This window comes from Mauremys reevesii, linkage group 15, assembly GCF_016161935.1.
Source record: "Mauremys reevesii isolate NIE-2019 linkage group 15, ASM1616193v1, whole genome shotgun sequence".
NCBI classification, from domain to species: Eukaryota; Metazoa; Chordata; order Testudines; family Geoemydidae; genus Mauremys; species Mauremys reevesii.
In genome coordinates this window covers 14761056-14786960 of record NC_052637.1, presented here as the reverse complement: position 1 = coordinate 14786960, position 25905 = coordinate 14761056, and the positions used below count along the sequence as shown (strand labels likewise).

The following is a 25905-nucleotide window of genomic DNA, read 5'->3' as shown; positions in this document are numbered from 1 at the left end:
TCAAAAGAATCCAATGACACAATGGGGGCTGCCAGTGGACAAGGGAGAGGTTAACCAGCCCTCCACCTTGCCCCCCCCTTTTTTTTTGTAGCGTTTCTTTACCCATGAGAAAAGAAATCTAACACATTCCGGTAGTGTCTGGCCGAGTTTTACAGACATCCCAGCGGCTTGGGCACAGTCAAGCCCCCCTCCCTTTTTTGGTTGTCCGCCAAGTCTCAGCTGCAAGCGATGTCCTTGACTGGGGCTAGTCTCTTATCTTTAGTTTTCTTCAGTTAACTCATTGTGTTCTTTTTCCTCCCCTCGGCTGCCTTAACCTGCGCATCCTGTGTCAGGACACCCAGCTGATGCAGCTCATACCGGAGAAGCATAACGGTGTTCCCGGCACTGTCCCAGACTCGGACCAGTCAGCGTAGAATGCCTTCTCCAGGCCCCTGCCGAAACAACTCACTCGCTTGTAGGTCCGAACGACCCCCGGGGCACCGGCATGGGCCTCTGCCTACGCCGTACACTCCAACGCCTTCCCGTCCAGGGCCCGCTGCCAGCGGAGCACCTCCTCGTCCTGGGCCCAAAGGGTGGTTAGGAGGAGCCACCCTAGCTCCCCCATCGCCCGCCGCTCCGTCCCAGACTGCCGGTTCGCCCGCAACCGCTGTAAGCTCTCAAGCAGCTGCTCAGACGTAACCCCAGCTGCCTGCTGGAATCCCGGCCAGTTGGCTGGAGCCGTCCAGCCTGCCAAGGTCCGCGCTACCGACCCCCAGCATTCCGTCTGGGGTCACCCCGGTATGCGCTGTAGGGACAGCAACGGCTTCCCTACCTCCCCTGCCTTCTGCCAAAGCGGCATCGTCTTCCAGAGCACCCTGCTCGCTGCGCCACTTGTTATTGCCCCAAAGGGTCCGAGGTACTCTGCAAGAACGAGACCGACTCCACACTGAGAGTAATTGGCCTTAATGAAGGTAAAGTGACACATCTGCAACGGGGACCCCAAGCGTTGCTGTCACTGAGACGGGGACCCAGCGCCCTGTAGCTCGGCCTGGGGTGAAGTCCGAAAAACAAACACAAAGCATGCTCATTTTATACAAAACAGCAGCATATCAGCTCATACATAATGCAATAGAAACTCTCCACCCTCCGGGCCTGCCCCCCTGGCCAACAGCCAGGGGCTTGCCACGCAGTAGTCCCAGCCGGTTGCGGCAGGTTAAAGCTAGCATGCTGTGTCCTACAATAACCGGAGGCTGAGAAAGCGGAACTGCCTAAGCTAAGCCGTAACAGAATCTTCCGTGGTTCCCTAGCCTCCTACAAAGACTAAGCTTGATAAGTTTATGGAAGGGATGGTATGATGAGATAGCCTAATTTTGGCAATTAATTGATCTTTGACTATTAGTGGTAAATATGCCCAATGGCTTGTGATGAGATGTTAGATGGGGTGGGATCTGAGTTACTACAGAGAATTCTTTCCTGGGTGTCTGGCTGGTGAATCTTGCCCACATGCTCAGGGTTTAGTTGATTGCCATATTTGGGGTCGGGAATGAATTTTCCTCCAGCGCAGAGTGGCAGAGGTCCTGGGAGGTTTTCGCCTTCCTCTGCAACATGGGGCACCTGACTTTCTATTCGTGTTTGTGTATCTTCTTAATCCCTTGTTCTAATGCAGTGTCTCTTACCCTTTCCAGACTACTGTACCCCTTTCATGAATCTGATTTGTCTTGCATACCCGCAAAGTTTCACCTCCCTTTAAAACAACTTGCTTGCAAAATCAGACATAAAAATACAAAAGTGTCACAGCCACACTATGACTGAAGAATTTCTGACTTCTCATTTTTACCACATAATTATAAAATAAATCAATTGGAATATAAATATTGAACTTACATTTCAGTGTATAGCATATAGAGCAATATAAACAAGTCATGGTCTGTATGAAATTTTAGTTTGTACTGACTTCACTGGTGCTTTGTATGTAGTTTGTTGTAAAACTAGGCAAATATCTAGATGAGTTGATGTACCCCCTAGGAGCTCTCTGTATACCCCAGGGATACATGTACCCTGTTTGAGAACCATTGCTCTAATGACCTCCAATTTAACCTACTAACCCTATCCCAGACTCCAGTGAGTCACAACAATTTTCAAGACAATCTGAGTATGAGTGTGAATTTTAGAGCCCTTGGGAGGGGGGGAAATTGTTGTTAAACAGTAAACTAGAACAAACCTTAACCAGAGCAGAGCTACTGACCCACTATAATGAGAAAAATCAGCTATCATCTCACAATGACCCCTCTGACTCCACTTATTACTGTGTTGAAGACATCAAAGTACCACAAGTCACTGACCTGCCACCTGCAGTTCCAATAAAGCTTCTTCATAAGAGACACTGGACTGAAAAAAACACGTGTACAGCCCATCATCGGAGGGTCGGACATTGCGTATTCTCAGGAAAACTCTCCCATTGGTGATGTCGTCTTTCAAGAGCACAGTTCTTCTTCGATATTCCGGCATCTCCTCTCCGTACTGGTCCTGCCCATCATGGTACAGATGCACGACTTCAGAGTACTTGGATCGGAACCATCTCACCTCCATGTTCTCAGCGCTCATCCTGGGGGAGAGGTGGCAGGGCAGGATGGCCTCACCCCCTAGGGATGCAGTGACTGGACGGTCAGGTCCAGTCACTGTGAACTGTGCTGTGAAATGTACAATGAAAGATGGAAATTAAATTGGTGACAAGCGGCATTAATTCAGCAGGAAGACCCACAGTGAGAGCACACCCTGCATTAGAAGTGAACATCATGTCCCCATGCAGTGCCCTAGACATGTCTATCAGTGCAGAGAGTCATAAGCTTGGGGTAACTGCACCTCTGATCCCTCTGTGGTCTGCTCAAGGAATGGCCTCTTAGGTCTCAGCCCTCCAGCTGTCATCTCTCTCTGGGCAGGGACCCACGTCCCTCTCCCTCACACAGGGCCGGCTCCAGACCCCAGCGCGGCAAGCACGTGCGTGGGGCGGCAGTTGTCCTCAGGGGTGGCAGATTGGGCCGGCGGACCTGCCGCAGTCACGCCTGCGGGAGGTCCACCGGAGCCCCGGGACGACCGGACCTGCCGCAGGCATGACTGCGGAGGGGGCGCTCCTCCCGCGGCTCCAGTGGACCTGCCGCAGGCATGACTGCGGACGGTTCGCTGGTCGCGCGGCTCGGCTGGACCTCCCGCAGGCATGCCTGCGGCAGCTCAACCAGAGCCACCGGATCAGCCAACCGTCCGCAGCTGCGGGAGGTCCAGCCGAGCCGCGCGACTAGCGGACCCTCACCAGTCAAGCCAGCGGAAGGTCCGCTGCTCCCGGGGCTCCAGGGCGTCTCCCGCGCATGACTGCTTGGGGTGGCCGAATATGTAGAGCCGGCCCTGCCCTCACACTGGGGTTTCAGGCAGTAGCATAGCTAGGGGGTGCAGGGGAAGCAGCCGCTTCCCCTCAGCACATTTTCTAAAAAGTGGGCCTTTGGCATGATTACCATGGCGCCAGGGGAGGGGCCCACACTCCGCTGTGAAGCTTGGCCTGCCGGGCTTCCCCCAGCGTGCTGGATTCCCTGCCGATCAGCTGTGTCTCCCAGCAGAAACTGGTCCTATAAAATATATTACCTCACCTACCTTGATATATATTACACCCCCCCCCCATATTACCTCACCCAGCTTTCCAGGAGTGAGTTTTCATGATGACATGGGAAGTGCTCTGACTGGTCCTGACTTCTCTGTATCAGCCCCTCTAGCTTGCACTGCATCCCAGTACCTGGGGGCTGGGTGTCTGCAGCGCTGAGACTCTGTGAGATCAGGGACTCACAGACCCAGCTGGGAGGGGAAGGGCACTCCTCCTTGGCCTCTTTCTCTTGCTGTCTCCTTTTCATAGAATCATAGAATCATAGAATCTCAGGGTTGGAAGGGACCTCAGGAGGTCATCTAGTCCAACCCCCTGCTCAAAGCAGGACCAAACCCATCCTCTTTGGAACCCCCTTTCAGGTAGTTGAAAGCAGCTATCAAATCCCCCCTCATTCTTCTCTTCTGCAGACTAAACAATCCCAGTTCCCTCAGCCTCTCCTCATAAGTCATGTGCTCCAGCCCCCTAATCATTTTTGTTGCCCTCCGCTGGACTCTCTCCAATTTATCCACATCCTTCTTGTAGTGTGGGGCCCAAAACTGGACACAGTGCTCCAAATGAGGCCTCACCAGTGCTGAGTAGAGGGGAATGATCACATCCCTCGATCTGCTGGAAATGCCCCTACTTATACAACCCAAAATGCCATTAGCCTTCTTGGCAACAAGGGCACACTGTTGACTCATATTCAGCTTTTCGTCCACTGTAACCCCTAGGTCCTTTTCTGCAGAACTGCTGCCCAGCCATTCGGTCCCTAGTCTGTAGCAGTGCATGGGATTCTTCCGTCCTAAGTGCAGGACTCTGCACTTGTCCTTGTTGAACCTCATCGTATTTCTTTTGGCCCAATCCTCTAATTTGTCTAGGTCCCTCTGTATCCTAGCCCTACCCTCCAGCGTATCAACCACTCCTCCCAGATTAGTGTCATCTGCAAACTTGCTAAGGGTGCAGTCCACACCATCCTCCAGATCATTAATGAAGATATTGAATAAAACCGGCCCCAGCACCGACCCTTGGGGCACTCCACTTGATACCGGCTGCCAACTAGACATGGAACCATTGATCACTACCCGTTGAGCCCGACCATCTAGCCAGTTTTCTATCCACCTTACTGTCCATTCATCTAGCCCATACTTCTTTAACTTGCTGGCAAGAATACTGTGGGAGACTGTATCAAAAGCTTTGCTAAAGTCCAGAAATAGTACATCCACTGCTTTCCCCTCATCCACAGAGCCGGTTATCTCGTCATAGAAGGCAATTAGGTTAGTCAGGCATGACTTGCCCTTGGTGAATCCATGCTGACTGTTCCTGATCACTTTCCCTTCCTTTAAGTGGTTCAGGATTGATTCCTTGAGGACCTGTTCCATGATTTTTCCAGGGACTGAGGTGAGACTGACTGGCCTGTAGTTCCCTGGATCTTCCTTCTTCCCTTTTTTAAAGATGGGCACTACATTAGCTTTTTTCCAGTCATCCGGGACCTCCCCCGATCACCATGATTTTTCAAAGATAATGGCCAATGGCTCTGCAATCTCATCGGCCAACTCCTTTAGCACCCTTGGATGCAGCGCATCCGGCCCCATGGACTTGTGCTCATCCAGCTTTCCTAAATAGCCCCGAACTACTTCTTTCTCCACAGAGAGCTGGTCACCTCCTCCCCATACCGTGCTGCAGAGTGCAGCTGTCTGGGAGCTGACCTTGTCTGACTCTTTTCCCGAGTGGCCTCATGATGCACAGAGCAAGCGTGGCTAGGTGCTGCATTGGAGATCTCCCAGTGCAGCCCCCCACCCCCTCTCTCCCATGCGAACCCCCAACAGACCCTGCCCACCTCTGTCCGATTGTTTCTCTCATGCGGGGGACTATGCCCCCGCCCCCTTGCTCCTGTGTGCTGCCTGCTTCCAGGGTCCACAGATTGCAGAGCAGCCCCCTCAGGAGAGATGAGAGGGGCTGTCCCACCAGGTGCGTGCGCAGCCCCCCAGAGCACTGCTTTGCCCCATTATATCTGAATTTGTGTTATATCGAGTCGCGTTATATAGAGGTAGAGGTGTAATTTGATATGTTGAGTGGCACCTTTTTTTATGTGTTCACTTCCCCTGATGTTAGAGCCTGGCTATGCCACTGGTTTCAGGCCCTGCAATTCACTGTGGTTTTCCCAGCAGGCCTGACCAAATACCAGCTCCTGTGCTTTGCTTTCTGTGACAGGGGTGTGAAATGGCAGTAACCAAACAGCTCCTGTACTTAGGACGGAAGAATCCCATGCACCGCTGGGAATCGACCGTCTAAGCAGCAGTTCTGCAGAAAAGGATCTGGAGATTACAGTGGACAACAAGCTGGATATGAGTCAGCAGTGTATCCTTGTTGCCAAGAAGGCCAATGGCATATTGGGCTGCATTAGTAGGAGCATTGCAAGCAGATCGAGAGAAGTGATTATTCCCCTCTATTCGGCACTGGTGAGGGCACACCTGGAGTACTGAATCCAGTTTTGGTCCCCCCACTACAGAAAGGATGTGGACAAATTGGAGAGAGTCCAGCGGAGGGCAAAGAACATGATTAGGAGACTGGGGCACATGACTTACGAGGAGAGGCTGAGGGGACTGGGGTTATTTAATCTGCAGAAGGGAAGAGTGAGGGGGGATTTGATAGCAGCCTTCAACTACATGAAGGGGGGTTCCAAAGAGCATGGAGCTAGACTGCTCTCAGTGATAGCAGATGACAGAACAAGGAGCAATGGTCTCAAGTTGCAGTGGGGAAGGTCTAGGTTGGATATTAGGAAACACTATTTCACTAGGAGGGTGGTGGACCACTGGAATGGGTTACCTAGGGAGGTGGTGGAATCTCCCTCCTTAGAGGTTTTTAAGGCCCGGCTTGACAAATCCCTGGCTGGGATGATTTAGTTAGTGTTGGTCCTGCTTTGAGCAGGGGATTGGACTAGATGACCTCCTGAGGTCTCTTCCAACCCTAATCTTCTATGATTCTATGAGCTCTTCCAAAGCAGATAACATTTAAGCACAAAAGCCTGACAGAGAAAAGTTACCATAAACCCATCAAAGGTCTGAACATATGTTACATGTGTCCCAAAGGATTCTCATCTGGCACATGGGACTCCCTGGTAGGGTTCAAAGTCATTCAAACCTTTCTCTTAAGGTCACCTCCTTGGTTAACAGGTCATGTCACTTTGTAGCCCAAGATCTTGGGCCTCTGGTAAGTTAAAATCCAGCTTTTAAACCAAAAATCTTTGTTCTCTTAGACTTCTGGACCTGGTCTCAGGGTTAACCTTAGGGGAAATTGTGCCCTGGGCAAACTTGTATTTCGGTGCCTCCCCCATCACCCTTGGCACCCACAGTCTTCCCACTTCCCCATCACCTCCTTGCCCCACTGCTTCCCCCCAGTGCTTAATTTATATTGAAAGAGGTGCTAGAGCTCAGACCTAGCACAAATTAAACACTGGCTGGGTGGTCTGATAGTCGTGGCTACTGGTCAGGCACCCAGCTCTGAAGGCAACATCGCTGCCAGCAGCAGCACAGAAATAAGGGTGGAGCGATATAGGGTATAATGCTACCCTGACTGGTGCTGTGACTCATGGTACCTGGCACTCAGCCTGCAGCTCAAGGCAGGCTTTACACTATCACACAGGGGTTGCATCTTGCCAGAGCCCGCAGCCCTGTGGGCCACTCTTGGCTCACTGGGTGCCATTTCTGATTTTGGGGAGTGGGGGCAACTTTAACTGTGATTCCACGGGCTATATAGGTACCTGAAAACTCTAGGGTGTTTTATTTTATATAACATAGTAATTAGCTGACAGGAGCACTGTATCTATTCCCTAGATGTAAGCAGGGTCTGAATGAGCTCTCCCCTGACATCTAGTTGAGAGGGGGAGAGACTTCAGGAGCAAACTGTATTTACATGAACAAACCTACTGTGCGTAAATATCTAGCAGACAGGAGCTGTGTAGCTCCAAGTTTGGCTGGTGCTGGGTTATAAATCACTTTGGTACTGAATGCAGGGGTAGTGAAATGCTGTTATCAGTGTTGTTGTCTTTATTGTCTGAGTAGAAGGGAGCAGAACTGTGCTTAATTTGTCCCAAATCAGAGGTCACCTCGCTAAGCCAAGGGCTCAAATGCCAGACCCCCCTGAGAAAGCAAAGAGGGGGTGGGGACAAGTGTTTTAGCAAGGAGATGTGGATGCTCCCAAGGGGCCCTGGGCTGGTTTAACTTGTTCCTCCCCATGGTTCAAAGAGCTAAATAGGCTCCATCAGTACCAGATTTACCATGGTGCCGCCATAGTGCCAGGCCTAAGCTCAGAAGGGGCCCTGTAACACTCTGCAGTGGTGCAGAAGCAGAGCGTTGGAGCAGCAGGGATCCAGCATACGAGCTGAGAACTCACGGGGCCCTGGGAGCTGTAGTTTCTTGGCCAACTCTCTGCCTATAGAGCCCACCCTGGAGCAGGGAAGGAACTTCATTTCCCAGCATTCCCTTAGCAGCTATCAACAGGAAAGGGAGGAAGTGAGGAAGCTGAGACCCCAAGCACTGCAGCTTGCTGTGAATGGAGAGCTGGCTGCTGGAAGGGGGTGGCACTGTGAATGGGGAACAAGTGTGCTCAAGGAGTAGAAAGCTTTGGCCCAGATATCACCCTCAGAAGACTTCCCCAGACTGGATTAGGGATGCTGGTGTGACCTCACCTGGCAGCCCTCAAAGAAGGAATTGGGTGGACTAAATGGACGGTGCCCCTCTCTATCTGAAGCCTAGCAAAGAAGGTATGTGGATCCCACTAGAAGTTAAAATGAAAAGTAAGGGAGGGGGAGGCTCTACTAGAGGACCTGGGCAGCTTTAGATACAGTACCAGGCATGTAGGAGGATGTCCACTTCTGAGCCATGGAAGCAGAAATGAGCTTTTCCTTTCCAGATTTATCTAATATTCAGAAAGGGAATCTAGCACCTGCCTTACAGATTTGAACACCTCAAAATTGCAGCTGTTACTTCATTTCTCACAAATCAAATATGCTGATACACTGTAATTTGCTGTAGAAAAAGTAGGATAAAATTGAGCAACAAATGCTTGACTCTTCCTAGTGCTAACTAGGACTGGAATTGCTATTTTCAACAGCCATTGCCATTTTTTTTTTTTAGTTTTGTTTGTTTAAAAAGAAGACCGTGATATTGTATTGGCAAATTCCCCACAGAAATGAAGAGTGGAAGAAAAGAATAACAAAGGCATCTCAACTTTTCCTCATTTATATAGGACAGTCTTACAATATGGATCCAGATATCCTCCAATCACACAAGCTGAAAATTGTTCCACTTGACTGCAGTTCTGTAACCATGTGGGAACCAGTCCTGTCTGTGTTCTGTGCACATCCAAAATTCCTGCTGAGTTCAGAAGTGCCTTGTTTTTGTGACCATCCCACCTGATATGTCCATCCCTTGTAAGCAAAGGAAGGTTTACATTTAGTAATTTGGCAGGAGGCCTCTCAGAAAAACTTAGCTGCTGTAGGAGCTGTTGCTTATTCACTAGGTAATGTGAGACCTTTCTGTTACAATAGTAAACCAGTGCCGCACAGAATGCACTTTGCTCCTAGAGTCTAGAATGGGGTCTTTGCTTCTATTCACAGCCCATTAAAGACAGTGAAAAGACTCCCACTCACTTCAACAGGCTTTGGACAGACCTGGTTATACACAGGGTAACTCCACTGTCTTCACAGGGTCCTGGTCCCACAGCGGAGGGGGGCCATCTGAGCTTATTGCAGAGCTGCTGCTCAGGGATGGGAACCCCCTGGCACCCCAGCCTCTAAAATCATTCAGGCTGCACTTTCTGCATGACTATGTGCTGGCTGAGGGGTGCGTGGGAATTGGTGGCCTCTGCTGCAGATGATGGGCAGCTCAGGTACTTAAAGCCATGGCCTAGAGGAGGGAAGTGCCTAACTCCAGAGTCTGCAGTTGCCTAGGGCCAGTGCTGAGGATGTAGAGTCCATAGTGCCGCTGTTGCAAGGTTCAAGCATGCTCAGCCTTGGAATTGCCACCCCTCCATTCTCAGCTGCAACTATCTCAGGCTGGCCTCTGGCAGTTGGCCCCATGGCTATAGCCAGAGAAGCTGCAGGTGGCTCTGTGACTACTGGGGCCATTAACTAGGAGTGGATAAAGAAACTGGAGTTAACCTCAAGGAACAGAGGTCACCTGTAGGAGAGGAATGTCAAGGGGAGCAGGGAAAGAGGAAGCAGACCAGGCTTGCAGGGGAGAATAGCCCCAGGTGGCTGGGGAGCACATCCAAGGTAGAAGGGAAACAAGCATGGAGAGAGGTGGTGGTGACCAGGTAGTAGACTAGCATGTAGATGGGAGCAGAGGGAGAAAGGCTGGTGACTTCGGGTTCCCAGCGGCTAAGTCCTCACTTTGGGGAAATGGTGTTTGCAAGTGGCTTGCTCACATGGCAGGATGAGCGCTGAGGGAGGGATTTGTCAGAATTGATCAGGTATCTGCTGGCTGTGAACCTTTATTCAGTTGCGACCAGAACCACATGCAGTGACTGGTGACGGGGGCGGTACTGGAGACATGGCTAGAGAAGGTCTGAATGAGGAAGGAGATAAATCTGTGGGGAGTTTCCCTGATCACTATGAAAGTTCTTCTCACTCTGTACACTGGTAAACCCACATGGATAAACAGCTTAATGAGAAAAACTGGGGGCCAAGGGAGCAATGCATGTAGTCATGTAGAGGTGTGTGATCAAAATGAGAAATGTCTCTGAGATTCAGTACTGGGTATACTATGGCACCAATGGCACTGCCACACCGGGCCCACACTAGGAGCCCACAATGACTACATGGGGGCCCACAAATATGTTTGGCGCCAGGGCCCACAAAAGGTTAATCCAGCCCTGGGCTCCATTGGGACCCTTTTGTCATTTTAAGTGCTTAAAAGTGCTGACAATCACTTCTGGTGGGACAGCGTCTCTGCCCAGCCTCAGAGCTGACAGTCACTAAGGGCTTGGCTACACTTGTGAATTACTGCGCAATAAAGGAGCCCTGGGTGCCCTAGCTCACTCCGCATCCACACTGGCAAGGCACGCAAAGTGCTCTGTCTCCGCGGCTACAGCACTGCTGGTACTCCACCTCAGCGAGCGGAATAACATTTGCTGTGCTCCCACTGGATTGCCGTGGTGCCAGTATGGATGCCCTTGTCTGTTAGTGTGCTGTGATCGGCCTCCAGAAGTATTCCACAATGCCTGTTCTAGTCACTCTGGTCATCACTTTGAACCCTACTGCTCTGCCCTCAGGTGACCAACCGACAGACCTGCCCTTTACATTCTCTGGGAATTTTGAAAATCCCCTTCCTGTTTGCTCAGCCAGGCATGGAGTACTATCAGCGAATCTTTCCAGGTGACCATGTCTCCACACGCCAGGCGAGCCCTAGTATGGAGCAATGGTGAGTTGCTGGACCTCATCAGTCTTTGGGGGGAGGAAGCTGTCCAGTCCTAGCTGCACTTCAGCCGTAGGAATTACGATACCTTTTGGCAGATATCAAGGGACATGATGGAAAGGGGCCATGACCGGGATGCACTGCAGTGCAGGGTTAAAGCGAAGAAGTTGCGGAATGCCCACGAAGCAAACAGCCGCTCTGTTGCTGCCCCCGTGACCTGCTGTTTTTACAAAGAGCTGAACGTGATACATGGGCATGGGTGCCGGGTTATATGGGCTGGAGGAGCCCCAGCCCCAGGAATATTCAGAGCTGTGGGCTGTGCTCCACCAATATCTGGAGCTGGATTTCTCCCCTGGCCCTGCCTGGAGCAGGCACTGGCCCCTGGCTGCCACTACCACCAGCCCCAGCCCCGGAGCATCCCCGCCCACCCAGTAGTGTAGTGGGGTGGAAGGGGGGAAGCAGCCGCTCCCCTTTGAGCACATTTTACAAAATCAGCACCTTTCCAGGCAGCCAGCACTGGGCTCCAGACTTGGAGTCTGGACCGGGTTTTGCGTGTGGCCACCAGCTGGCTCTGGGCTCTGCAGGCAGCGTGGGCTGGTTGCCGGGCTCCCCCGGGGAGAGGAGGAGGCGCTCGCAGCTGCCCACTCCCGGAGCCAGGGTGGGCTCTGCCGGGAGGGGGAGGGGTGGCAGCGCAGCCCCCCCCCCCAGTGCGGCGGGGGACTGAGGAGCAGCAGCCCCGTTGGTCCCGGCAGCCCCGTGCAGAGCAAGGCAGCCACGCGGCAGGGAAGGGGGCTCTGAAGCCCAGCTGGTGCTGGTGGAGAGGGAAGGGGGGGGATGTTTTTTTCTCCTGGTGTCTCTTCAGCAGAGGGGCTGAGGGATCAGCAGGACCAGGAGGCAAAGGAGTGACTTTGGGTTATTGCCCCCCCACTCCCCCCCCCCCGGTGCTGCGCCCAGGGCTGTGAAAGGAGGCTTAGTGCAGCTTGTGAAGGAAGGGGGGGGGGTAAAGGTGCTTTAAGGTGCCAGTTGTGTCTCCTCATCTCACTGCTGACTAGCTGCAGCCCCAGTGCTCAGAACTCAGCAGTGATCTCAGGGGCTGCACAGTGCTCTGTAGGAGTTTTCAATTGCCTGCTAAATGCTTCCACAACGCCGCCTTTTCACTCAGCTACATCCTGAATAGTGGGGACTGGGGACGGGGGAGGGGGGAGTGTAGCAGATGCCAATTTGAGGAGAATAGTCTCTTGGCCAGATTCTACTGTGTTTATGGTGCTTTGTGCCATGGGCTGGAGCAAAGTGACTGGTGGATAACCAGGAATCTTGTTAATAATTGTTCTCTAAATTCAGCTTTCTTCTTTCTCTCTCTCTGAATTATCACTAATTCAAAATAGTAGTGTGCAAGCTGACTGGATAATGGTAATAGCATAATCTCTTGTTATAGCACTGCCTGATTAGTAATTGGATATGTTGGCTGGCACCTTTTTTTACGTGTTCACTCCCCCTGATGTTAGAACCTGGCTACACCACTGGGGAGGGGAGCTTCCTAGACCTGTGCAGCTGGGGCTTAGGTGAATTTTGTGATACTGTGCTCCTCCCCAGCTACCACCCTGCAGTCTCCACTCCTGCACCATGCTGGGCAAGGGGCAGCCCCATCCCCAGTGAGGCTATGGTGAGGGGTGGCAGCAGGGGAGGCCACACGTGATGGCAACTTCCCCTCCCCCCGGTACCCACCATAGGGGAGGCGAGTGGGCTTTCTGGACCTGAGAGGGACCCTAGGAGCATGTGCAGTGACTGGGGGGGCAGAAGGGGTCCCTCCCCTGGAGCTTGCTGCTGCCAGGGAGGGTGGAGGGGAGTCCTCTTTGGCCCTAGCCCTGGGGCAGCTTGTCTGCACCCCAAGTTCCTTATCCCCAGCCCTGCCTCAGAGTCCTCACCTGACGGGAAAAACACGCAACTTAAATTTGGTGGTCAGTTTAGAGTATCATAGAATATCAGGGTTTGAAGGGACCTCAGGAGGTCATCTAGTCCAACCCCCTGCTGAAAGCAGGACCAATCCCCAACTAAATCATCCCCGCCAGGGCTTTGTCAAGCCGGGCCTTAAAAACCGCTAAGGAAGGAGATTCCACCACCTCCCTAGGTAACCCATTCCAGTTCTTCACCACCCTGCTAGTGAAAAAGTTTTTCTTAATATCCAACCTAAACCTCCCCCACTGCAACTTGAGACCATTGCTCCTTGTTCTGTCATCTTCTACCACTGAGAACAGTCTAGATCCATCCTCTTTGGAACCCCCTTTCAGGTAGTTGAAAGCAGCTATCAAATCCCCCCTCATTCTTCTCTTCTGCAGACTAAACAATCCCAGTTCCCTCAGCCTCTCCTCAGAAGTCATGTGCTCCAGCCCCCTAATCATTTTTGTTGCCCTCCACTGGACTTTCCAATTTTTCCACATCCTTCTTTGCAATGTGGGGCCCAAAACTGGACACAGTACTCTAGATGAGGCCTCACCAATGTTGAATAGAGGAGAATGATCATGTCTCTCGATCTGCTGGCAGTGCCCCTACTTATACAGCCCAAAATGCTGTTAGCCTTCTTGACAAAGGCCAGAGGAGGGAGTGTTAGTGCCTGTGCGGACTTCCAGGAAGCGCATGGTGTGGAAGGGGATGCTGGGATGCTCTGGAGGAACCACTCCTTCAAAGCCAGTCAGGACTCTGGGGGAGCCTCCTCTCTGAGCAGACTGTCTCCAGGGCAAGAAGTTTACACCTTCCTGGGTCTGACCTCAGAGCATTCAGCATGCCCTTCCACACCATGCACTTTCCGCAGTGAGTCCGCCCAGGCGGGGTCCTGGGGCAGCCAGAGGTCCCTGCACCCCAACTCTGCAGTCAGACGTGACTCTCAGCCAGCCAGTAAAACAGAAGGTTTATTAGATGACAGGATCACAGTCTAGAACAGACCGTGTGGATACAGAAAACAGGACCCCTCAGTCAGGTCCATCTTGGGGGGTGTGGAGCCCAGACCCAAGTTCTGGGCCTCTCCCCATTTCTCCAGCCAGCTCCAAACTGACACTCCCTCCTCTGGCCTTTGTGTCTCGATTCCGGACAAGGAGGCCACCTGATCTTTGTCCCCAACACCTTCAGTTGGCACCTTGCAGGGGAAACTGAGGCACCCACACAGTATTCAGAGAAAATATTAAGAACATTCCCACTTCATCATAACATGTGCAACAAAATATTTAATACTGTATATTGAAGTAGGCAAGTGCTGCTTCTGACTTTCCACTTGTAATTGACCCTTGTAATCTTGTGGCACTTCATTTTATATCAGCTTACAGGGCGGGAGCGGGGGGGGGCACCACTATTTTGGGCCCCACCAAACATTACACAAACCTGCCGCCTATGTACATGGGGGTGACCCCACCTCTGTTCCGAGTACCGCCATGGACACCTAGGAGCCCAGTGCAACAAGGCAGGAGGAGGAGGAGCAGCAAAGTGGGAGCGAAGGTGCTGATGTGGAGGAAGATCCCCAGAATCCCTAGAGCAATGCAGCCAGGAGCTATTCTCAAGCCAGGAGGAAGGTAGCCAGTCCCGGTAGTCGGTGCTTGGAGAAGAACAAACACCAGAGGAGGTGCCCGGTAACCGGCTTTTATTTTGGGAAGGAAGTTATTCGGTGGAGGATTTGGGCTGCATGCATGCCTAGATGCGGAATAGAGCGTTGATGTGCTCTGTCACATTGCGGTAACTGGCCACAGAGATCTCTTCAAAGGTCTCAGCCAGAACTTGGGCAATGAGCTTGTGCAGGTTTCTCGGGAGAGCCACTGGGGTCCTTGTTGCAGTCAGGCTAACATGTCCGCGCCACTGTGCTGTGACAGGTGGGGGGACCATTGCTGCACACAGGCATGCTGCATATGGGCCAGGGCGGAAGCCACATTGCAGTAGAAGACCCTCCCTTGCTTGATGGACACTGATGCATGGGCGGCAGGTTATATAGACCTGCAGTGCCCGGGCTCCAGGAATATTCAGGGCTGGGTGCCCTGCTCCAGCAATATTTGGAGCTGGGTCTCTCCCCCGGCCCTGCCTGGATTGCCCCCGTGGGCCTCCCCCCCGCCACGTCCCTGCCTGGAGCAGGTCCCAACCCCGCCTGCCACCCCCGTGCCGCGTCCCGGCCTGACAGAAAGCAGGGCGCGCCTCTTCCTCATGCTGCCGGAGTAGAGTGGCTCCCGGCAGAACTGCTGTCTGCTGCCCCAGGGTCCTAGTGCCTGCCCTGCACTAATGGCAAGGCAGGCTGCCCTTACCCTGAGCCTCTCCAACGCCCCAAACCCTCAGCCCCAGCCAGAGCCCTCATCCCTCCACACCCTAATCCTCAGCCCCAGCCCTGAGCCCCCCCACATCATGAACCCTTCATCCCCCAGACCCAGCCAGAACCCTCATCCCCTCGCACCTTAATCCTCTGCCCCAGCCCTGAGCCCCCCCGCGCTGCATGAACCCCTCATCCCCGTACCTAATCCTCATCCCCAGCCAGAGCCCTCACCCCTGCACCCTAATCCTCAGCCCCAGCCCAGAGACCCCCCACAGCAAGAACCCCTCATCCCCCCACACCCTAATCCTCATCCCCAGCCAGAGCCCTCACCCCTGCACCCTAATCCTCAGCCCCAGCCCTGAGCCCCCCCCGCGCAGCATGAACCCCTCATCCCCCTGTTAGAAAAATAGGCCAATGCAAGCCTGTTAGCAAAGACTAGGCCCTTAGCATGGGTAAGACTCAAGGCCCTTAGCATAAGTAAAATCAAGGCCTTGAGATGCAAGCAGAGAGAAAAGCCTGTGTCAGCTATTATCAGCTTAATGCTTGGTTTGTACTAGTCCATGCTTATCAGCAAGGCCCACGCTTGGCGTAGCATATGTGCAGCTGTCTTTTTCTGCTTATGGCCAAAAACAGTTAGCCTAATGGGTCATCTTCTCATGCATGAAGCCAAGAGTAGTTAGTATGATAATATAAGGGGTTAAAGGGGATATCTTATGTCTTCCTTACAATGATAAATGTATCCGTGCAGCTGCACTGTTATCATGATGGATGTATCCGTGACAGTTATGCATATCTTGTTCCTTTTTGATTGATATATGTATTCTATGTACTTCAATATTCCCTATAGATACATTTACAGGACCTATAGGGTCAGCCAAGTAACGCAAATAAGACGTCAACAAAGTTGTTTGTTTCGGGGTATAAAGGTAAGCCCATCCGGCCATGTAAGGTGTGTCTCTCTCGGGCATTAGCCGGGACGAGAACACCCGCTCAGCTGATCGATCAATAAAGCTAATGGTACTCGTCTACCTGTTTCCGTGCTTCCTTGGCGTAATTGGGTAAGCTCCAGGGAGAATCGGGCCCTTTTGGCTAACAAATTGGCGACTCCACGCCGGGACTTCTCTCCCTGTTGGGGGCGTTGACCGGCGGCCGAGGACGGCTCAGGAGAGTGGCCACCTCGAGCTATTGGTTTGCTCGAGCTCCGGGTCGCCACAATCGACCGGGACGGCTACGCCCCCTCTATAGAGAACTCCAGCCGACACGGAAGCAAGACAGTACCAGAAGAGGAGTCCACCTGCGGACGCGGCCACTCCGGGCGCGGTAAGTGCGTTTACCTCTTGGGTTTGAGGATTAACGCCCCCGAAGAGTGAGGGTTGGGACATTGGGCCCCTAATGGTAAAGGAACCCACAGATAGGAAGGTGTGTGGGTAAAAGTTTTCTGATAAGGTACCTAGGTTCAGGCACGGCAAATGTATAACTTTACTAACTCCACTGATTCGTGGACCGTGCTGAATGAGTATTGGAATGTAAATACTACCCTCTTGTGTTTGTTTGCGATAATACTACTTGTGTTTTACATTGTACTGACAACTTGGAAACCGCGGTTGCACTAGCCTGGTCTAGGACTTAAGCCAATTCTAGCCGCCCCAAGACTTCCGCGAGGGGAATTTCCCCAGGGACCGGAATATCTTGAAAGCAAGGGGAGTTGGCCGAACCCGTGACCAGGCTGATATCTAGGTGTAATGGGGTCCGGACAAAGCATGTCTACCCGGACACCCCTAGGATGTATGTTAGAAAATTGGCCAGAGTTTAGACGCCAAGCAGATTATGGAATGGTACTGTGTAAAGATAATCTGGAAAAATTCTGTACCTTAGAATGGCCAACGTTTGGGGTGGGGTGGCCCGCAGGGGGAACACTCAAACTGGAAACAGTGCAGGCTACACATAACGTTGTCACTCGGGATGGGCATTGGGATCAATACCCCTATATAGATATCTGGCAGGATCTCGTGGCCAATCCCCCCCCGTGGCTACGGGAATGCAGAGCACAAGCTATCAGAGCCTTATTAGCCCGCGCCCCTGTTAAAAAGCCCTGTCCCCCTTATGATACCCCCCGTCCGCCTGCCGTGCTTCCTTCTGCCCCTGACCCAATGCTTCCTCCTCCTGTATATCCTGGTCTCCCGGTCTTGGCAGCTGCAGCAGCTCCACAGGCTCCAGCTCTCGCTTCCCCTCCCCCGAAGGCGGAAGCCCCGGCCATAGTGGCAAAACCCTTACCTGACACACAGGAGGCTGCAGGGATAGACTCGGCCACAGAGCTAGGGGATGAGCCGTCTGTTTCAGAGCACTCTGATAAGGGTGACTCAGTGGCAGACCGAGTTAAACAGAATCCTAGGACAGGGAGCTTCACGTTTGTTGCCCCTTTCGGGGACTCCCCGGGTAAGGCTGGCCCAGTTTTTCAGTGCCCTTTACGGGAGACTATGCTTCCTGGCGGTGAGGGGGGTACTGGTGTCCTGACTATGGTATATGTCCCCTTCACCACCAGCGATCTGTATAACTGGAAACACCAGAATCCCCCGTTTACGGAAGACCCTGCCCCACTGACTGCCGTATTTGAGACCTTGGTTACAGCCCATAAGCCCACCTGGGGGGATATGAGGGTTGCCCTAGATACTCTTCTTACTGCAGAAGAGAGACGCTTAGTTTTCTCCCAAGCCCGTAAGTGTTTACGAGAATCGGGGGTGCGGGAAGAGGATTTAGCTGGACGGCTCCCTACTGTACCACCCGACTGGGGACATACAGCGGTTCCAGACATAACAAAACACCATGACTATGCCGTGGCAGTGGTACAGGGGATGAAACGCTGTATTCGGAAAACCACAAATTGGGCTAAATTGTATAATGTGAGACAAGAGAAAAATGAAAATCCAGCCGCTTTTTATGAGCGCTTGTGCGATACCTGTAAAAGGTATACTGACCTCGATCCAGAGACTGCCAATGGAAGGCAGGTATTAATCCCCCTTTTCATTGGACAGTCCTATGAGGATATCAGAAGGAAATTACAGAAGCTAGATGGAGCTGCAGGCAAAAATATAGAAGAGCTCCTGGGGATTGCAGTGAAGGTTTATGACCGCAGAGATGACAAGGAGCAGAGGAAAGGGGCTCGCGTACTGGCTATGGCCCTGAGAGAAGGAAGAGAGGAAAAGGGGGGCAAGGGAAGAGGACGCTCAGGCTCAATTGGCAGGGGAAAGGGCTCCCGGTTGGGTCGGAATCAGTGTGCCTATTGTAAGGAAGAGGGACACTGGAGAAATGAGTGCCCCCGCCGACCGGTTAGAGGAGAGGGACACAAGGATGGGACTTCACCCGTGCCTGTTTTCTATGGTGGCACGGGGGAAGGGGCTACCCTATAGGGAGGCCGGGGGACCCAACGGCCCCTCCTGGCAGCACAACCCGCCAGTCTGGATCCCACGGTAAAAATTAAGGTAGAGGGCCGCCCGATTACAGCCCTTATTGATACAGGGGCTACTCTTAGTTTACTACCCTCGACACGGCACCTGAGCCAGAGCCCAAGGGTGTGTCACGGTCCAAGGAATAGAGGCAGCACATTACACTAAAGAAAACCCTCCCCCTCCTAGTGAAAGTAGGGGACCGCCAAGTATCCCATCAATTTGTTTGCAGCCCTTCCTGCCCCATTGCGCTGCTAGGGCGAGACCTCCTCACTAAATTACAGGCAGAGATCTCGTTCACTAATGGGGCTATGGAGGTTAGGCTCCCAAAACAACAAGCTTCCAACTATCAGATGGCCCTACTTAACGCTGCTGTAAAACCTGCCCTAGCACACCACGGGGTTGACGAGGCTTCCCTGCCAGGCATCAATGCCAGAGTTTGGGCTGAGGAGGGAGGTCATGCCCGTGCCAAAAATGCCTCGCCGGTACACATCACCCTTAAGGAAGGGTTGCCCGTCCGAATCCGACAGTATCCCCTTAAGTTAGCCACTCAAATCGGGTTAAAACCTCTGATCCAAAAGTTTGTACAATGTGGGTGGCTAAGGGAGGACACGTCCCCGTATAACACCCCGATAATGGGAGTGCCTAAGCCTAACGGACAATACCGGCTCGTGCAGGATCTAAGGCAGGTCAATAAGCTAATAGAGGCGCCTTATCCTGTTGTCCCAAACCCCCACACGATTCTAGGACAGATACCCAAAAGCCATGGTTGGTTCTCAGTAATAGATTTAAAAGACGCCTTCTTTTCCATCCCCCTTGATCAGGAATCTCAAAAGCTGTTTGCCTTTGAGTGGGAGGATCCCGACACCCATTACAAAGCCCAATACCTCTGGACTGTTGTTCCAGGGGCTTACTTGTGCACCGGAAATTTTTGGGAGTCAGCTACGGAGGGACCTTGCTCCCTTCCTAGCTCGACACCCTGCGTGCAACGTAGTCCAGTACTGCGATGATTTACTTTTAAGCACTGAGACAGAGCAGACTTGTAAGGAACAAACTGTAGAACTCCTTAACTTCCTGGGGGCACAGGGATACAAAGCCTCTAAGGAAAAAGCACAACTGGTTAAACAGCAGGTGACTTTCCTAGGGTACCGCCTTAGTCAGGGGAGTCGAAGTTTAAGTAACGATAGAATCCAGGCTATACTCGACAGCCCTCAGCCCCAGAACCCCAGAGAATTGAGAGCTTTCCTGGGACTGACCGGCTTTGCCGACTCTGGATCCCTGACTATGGGGAAAAGCCAGACCCCTATATGAAGCCCTAACTAAAGAGGGTCTGCTGCATTGGAAGTGGACTAAGGACAAAGAGAAAGCATTTCAAGAGCTTAAAAGAGCTTTAATTCAGCCTCCTGCTCTGGCTCTCCCAGATCCACGGAAACCATTTACTTTGTATGTCCACGAAAGAGCCGGGGTAGCGTCTGGGGTCCTCTGTCAAAAGTCAGGACCGACCTGGAGACCCATCGGCTATTATTCCAGAGTCTTAGATCCCGTTGCCAGGGGATGGCCAGCCTGCTTGCGGGCTGTCGCTGCAACTGCTCTCCTCGTACAGGAAGCCGAAAAGTTAACCCTTGGTGGGGACACTGAGGTTGTGGTGCCTCACGGAGTACCCCAGATACTAGGAACAGGGGCGGGGGATAGACATCTGAACCCCAGTCGGCATACTAAGTATGAGGTGGGACTTTTACTAGCCCCGAACCTCACCTTTAAAACAGTCAGTTCTCTCAACCCAGCTACCTTACTGCCTGACCCTCAGGTTCCCAGTGGTGCTGTTGATCTGACCCATGACTGTGTCGAAGTCCTGCAGCAAGAGACTAAACCCCGTCCCGATCTTTCAGATTTGCCCTGGCCCAACCCTGATCTTGAGGCATATGTCGATGGTTCTAGTTATGTACTAGATGGGAAGCGGTACACAGGGGCTGCTGTGATAATTAAAAGCACAGAGGTGGTGTATCCCTTTAAACTCAGCTCCTCTCTATCCGCTCAAGCAGCAGAACTAATTGCTCTCATCGAAGCTCTTCGCTTGGGGGCTGGGAAGACCATAAATCTATACACTGACAGTTGCTATGCGTACATGGTAGTACATGCTCATGGGACCTTGTGGAAAGAAAGGGGTTTCATTACAGCCTCGGGCCAAAGAATTGCCCATGGGACCCTTATCAAATTGTTGCTTGAAGCCTTAATGCTTCCCCTGCGGGTCGCTGTCATCCATGTCCGTGCACATGGGAAAGCTCCTGATGCAGAGCAGCGCAAGTATAATCGTTTGGCTGATCTGGCTGCGAAGGAGGCAGCACGCAGGGAACTGTGTGGCTTCTTTTAGTTCAGGACACTGAGGCCGAAACTCCTGTCCCCGTTACGACAGAGGAGGTATCCTGCGCCCAAGCTGCAGGGGCCCAGCAAACCCCTCTGGGTGGTGGAAACTACCGGGGAGAAATATTAAACCCGTCCGGTGCTCCAGGAGATTCTTCAATCCCTGCATAAAGAGGACATTTAGGATCAGGAGCAATGGTTGATTTGGCTGCCCGATCCCTTAGAGCAGTGGGTATGCATACAGAAGCCCAGAGAATTGTCAATAATTGCTCTGTTTGTCAGCGCACTAACCAGAAGGGATCTGGCCCCCCTGTTCCACTGGGAGGCCGACCCTGGGCTGCCTACCCCTTTCAAAGGTGGCAAGTGGATTTTGCTGAAGTACCCCCTTGCCGAGGCTACAAATACTTGCTTGTTTTGTTGATCAGCTTACCGGGTGGGTGGAGTGTTTCCCTACCCGACACTGTCAGGCTCGAGCAGTTACTAAGGCCCTGCTACATGAAATACTTCCCAGATACCACCTCCCTGAAGTAATTGAGTCAGATCGGGGAAGTCACTTCATCTCCCAAGTGGTCCAACAGGTAGCGCAGGCCCTTGGTATCCAGTGGAAGCTGCATACTCCTTGGAGGCCACAAAGCTCAGGCCAGGTAGAAAGAATGAATCGGACTCTCAAAGATACTTTAACAAAGCTCTGTATAGAGTCTGGTTTAAAGTGGCCTGATGCCTTGCCGCTGCGCTTACTCGCATTCGAAGGGCCCCGTAAGGGTCTGAGACTCTCACCCTTTGAGTTGGTTTTCAGGTTCCCTCCCGAGTACTCATCCCGGGTTCGGGAAAATGTAAGCTGGGAGGTAGGAATGACTCTTTGTGGAAACAGGTCTCTGCGCTGCAATCTGTCTTGTTTCAGTTACACCGATCGCAGCACCCTTCCAGGCCCTTCCCTTGGATCGACCCGTGCATTCGTTCCAGATCGGTGACCGGGTCTTTATCAAGAAGTGGAAGCGTGATCCTCTCACAGCACGGTGGGAAGGCCCACATACTGTTTCGCTCATCAGCCAAGCTGCCGTCAAGGTTCTTGGAAGCGACAAATGGACGCACTGCACGCGAGTTAAACGCTTTGTTGGCTCGGATCCAGAGGACGAATCAACCGAGGAGGACAACAGCCCTCTGCTCCCCCCGGCTCCGGACGCCCGGGGTGACACAGGTGAAGACTCTAACTGGGAGTATCACGGACTGGAGGGCTTAAAGGGACTCTTTAAAAGAAGGAAACAATGAAGTTGTTCCTCCTGTTTCTGTTTTGTTTCCTTGCTTGCTCTTATGGTTGGGAAAACAGGTTTCTGCAGTTAGGAGAGATAATTGCAAGTTCCTTTAACCTCACTAACTGCTGGGTGTGCAGTGGCCCAGGGTGGATGAATGGCCCTGGGTAGCCCAGCCAGTGCAGCCCAAGTACTTGCTGAGTAACCTCAGCATCGTGCATAATGGCACGGAGCAATGGTCCACAGATAGTAGCCCTTGGCGGCTCTATTCCGCTGGCATGGGAATCTTTTGCCTTAATCGCACCCGGCGTGGGGGCCGGTATGTGGGGGAAAGTAAATGTAGTTGGACCCTATCCCGGGGATATGATTGCTACCATCATCCTGGCTGTCACACCTATGATTGCTCTAAATATCGAGGGCGATGGAACCATACCCATGTGAAATTAACCAATAGTAGCTGGGTCAGATGTTCCTTCCAACACCATACCGGTGAGGGTTGTAAGGCAGTGGGACTAGATGGGTTCTTTGATTCCCTCTTTCTAGCCTGTCAACGCGATAACACCACTAGTAAAAAGCATGTGATCCGGTGGTATCAGTGGGCATGGCAGCACTCTAATGGAACTCGGGTAACTCACTTCAGACATTTTTGGTCTAATACCGACAGGCCCAGGTCAGGTTGTAAGTGTGTGTGGAAAGCAGGAGCTGGAGCATGGAAATGTGAATACTGTGCTGCTGATGGGGTACCGTCCTCCGTGATGGGTGGGCCATTCGGAGGACCCCTAGGAACAGGCAACCACATATACTATGAACGACCCTTGGACCCCGATACCTGGGATGGCCCTTTTGCTAATGGGACTTGGGCCCTAAAAGGCCATTATTGGATCTGTGGCTCTTATGCCTATCGCAGACTTCCACCAAATTGGTCGGGGATATGTTATGTGGGGTATATTCGGCCATTGTTCTTTCTCCTGCCCCAGAACCGGGGAAACACACTAGGAATTAGAGTGTATGATGATCTCGTTAGGGAAAAGCGGTTTGTGGACTCCACTTTAACTGCCGGAAGTTCCCAGGCCTGGGGAGCTCAGGAGTGGCCCCCAGAGCGGATCATCAAACATTATGGGCCTGCCACCTGGAATCCCACCGAGCTTGTCACGGGAGCTAGGGAACCAATTTACAATCTGAACCGCATTATCAGGCTGCAAGCTATCTTGGAAATATTAACCAACCAGACAGCTGCAGCGTTGGATCTGCTGGCAGATCAGTCAACCCAAATGCGAAATGCCATCCTCCAACATCATCTAGCTCTTGATTACTTGCTGGCGGAGGAAGGCGGGCTCTGTGCAAAACTTAATGAGTCTAATTGCTGCCTGCAAATAGATGACAATGGGCAAACAGTGAAACAGTTGACCAAAGAAATGAGAAAACTCGCCCACGTCCCAGTCCAAACCTGGGGTGGGTGGGACACAGACTGGTTCACATCCTGGTTGCCACAAATGGGATGGTTTCGTAAAGGCTTTTTGCTTTTTATGCTTGTTATAGTTACCCTTATAACCTTCGCTTGCTTCACCCCCTGCTTGGTCGCTATAGTTCGACGACTGGCTACCCACGTTACCTATCAGCAAATAATGACCTTATATCGGCCAGAGGATCGGCCAAAGGAAGCAGAGGAGTGGGGAAGTTTAAGCTCTTAAAATGCTTTAAGGGGGGAAAGCTGTTAGAAAAATAGGCCAATGCAAGCCTGTTAGCAAAGACTAGGCCCTTAGCATGGGTAAGACTCAAGGCCCTTAGCATAAGTAAAATCAAGGCCTTGAGATGCAAGCAGAGAGAAAAGCCTGTGTCAGCTATTATCAGCTTAATGCTTGGTTTGTACTAGTCCATGCTTATCAGCAAGGCCCACGCTTGGCGTAGCATATGTGCAGCTGTCTTTTTCTGCTTATGGCCAAAAACAGTTAGCCTAATGGGTCATCTTCTCATGCATGAAGCCAAGAGTAGTTAGTATGATAATATAAGGGGTTAAAGGGGATATCTTATGTCTTCCTTACAATGATAAATGTATCCGTGCAGCTGCACTGTTATCATGATGGATGTATCCGTGACAGTTATGCATATCTTGTTCCTTTTTGATTGATATATGTATTCTATGTACTTCAATATTCCCTATAGATACATTTACAGGACCTATAGGGTCAGCCAAGTAACGCAAATAAGACGTCAACAAAGTTGTTTGTTTCGGGGTATAAAGGTAAGCCCATCCGGCCATGTAAGGTGTGTCTCTCTCGGGCATTAGCCGGGACGAGAACACCCGCTCAGCTGATCGATCAATAAAGCTAATGGTACTCGTCTACCTGTTTCCGTGCTTCCTTGGCGTAATTGGGTAAGCTCCAGGGAGAATCGGGCCCTTTTGGCTAACACCCCTGCACCCTAATCCTCTGCCCCAGCCCTGAGCCTCCCCCCACAGGATGAACACCTCATCCCCAGCCAGAACCCTCATGTCCTCGCACCCTAATCCTCTGCCCCAGCCCTGAGCCCCCTCCTGCATCATGAATCCCTCATCCTCAGCCCCACAGCCCTCACGTCTGTATTCCCTCCTATCACCAAACTCCCTCCCCACAAGGTGCACCCCCTCCCCCTTCCCAACCCTAAACTCCATCCCAAAGCCTGCACCCTTCACCCCCCTCCTGCACACCCACCCCTGCTCCAGCCCAGAGCCTGCACCCAGCATCCAAACTCCATCCCAAAGCTGCACCCTTCACCCCCCTCCTGCACACCCACCCCTGCTCCAGCCCAGAGCCTGCACCCAGCATCCAAACTCCATCCCAAAGCCTGCACCTTGCACCCCTCCTGCACCCTAATCCCCAGCCCAGGATCTGCACCCCAGACCTCCCCCTCGAGCTCCCTCCCAGAGCATTAGGCAGGTGGGGGCAGAGTTTGGGGGGGCGGAGTTGGGGGGCAGGTTCTGGACACCACCAAAATTTCTACAAACTTGCCACCCATGCACTGATGACCAGCAATACCAACAGCAGCAAACCCAGCGAGGAGGCCGGAGCTCCTACCTGACACCAGCCTGTGAACCTGTAGAATGAGGCAGAGAACGACGTAGCCGGGCAGAGCGGAGCTCACTGTGTAGCCGAGGGAGAATGAGGGAACCTTCCCTGTCATCATAGCTTGGTCTGGGGAACAGGAGAAATAACAAACCAGATGGTGAGTGAGTGGGATGCAGTGACAGTGCCACGGTTATCAGACTTTCGTAGCCCTGGTCCATGGATCAGTTACGTTTACATGAACGCACTTCCCAATATTCATAGACTAAGGTCAGAGGGGCCATTAGATCATCTAGTCTGACCTGTGCCATGGGCCAAACACTCTCACCCATTTACCTCTGTACTCAGCCCAAAATTGTGTTTGAGTAAAGCATCTTCCAGAAAGTCACTAATCCTTGATCTGAAGACAGCAAGAGTTGGGCAATTCACCACTTCCCTGGGTAGTTTGTTCCAATGATTAATCACCCTCAGTGTTACAATTCTGTGCCTTATTTCTAATTTGAATT

The 25905-nt window shown here is 52.2% G+C and overlaps 1 protein-coding gene across 1 annotated transcript in view; it reads right to left on the bottom strand.

Moving 5' to 3' along the window:
- The window catches only part of LOC120383107 (butyrophilin subfamily 1 member A1-like), a 78512-nt gene extending 52995 nt beyond the window's left edge, over window positions 1-25517 (bottom strand). The window contains exons 1-2 of the mRNA XM_039500733.1: window positions 25412-25517; window positions 2322-2669 (exon numbers count right to left, since the gene is read on the bottom strand). Of these exons, the coding sequence (XP_039356667.1) occupies window positions 2322-2669; window positions 25412-25517 (454 nt within the window). The remainder of the gene's footprint in view (window positions 1-2321; window positions 2670-25411) is intronic.
- Window positions 25518-25905: the final 388 nt, after the last annotated feature.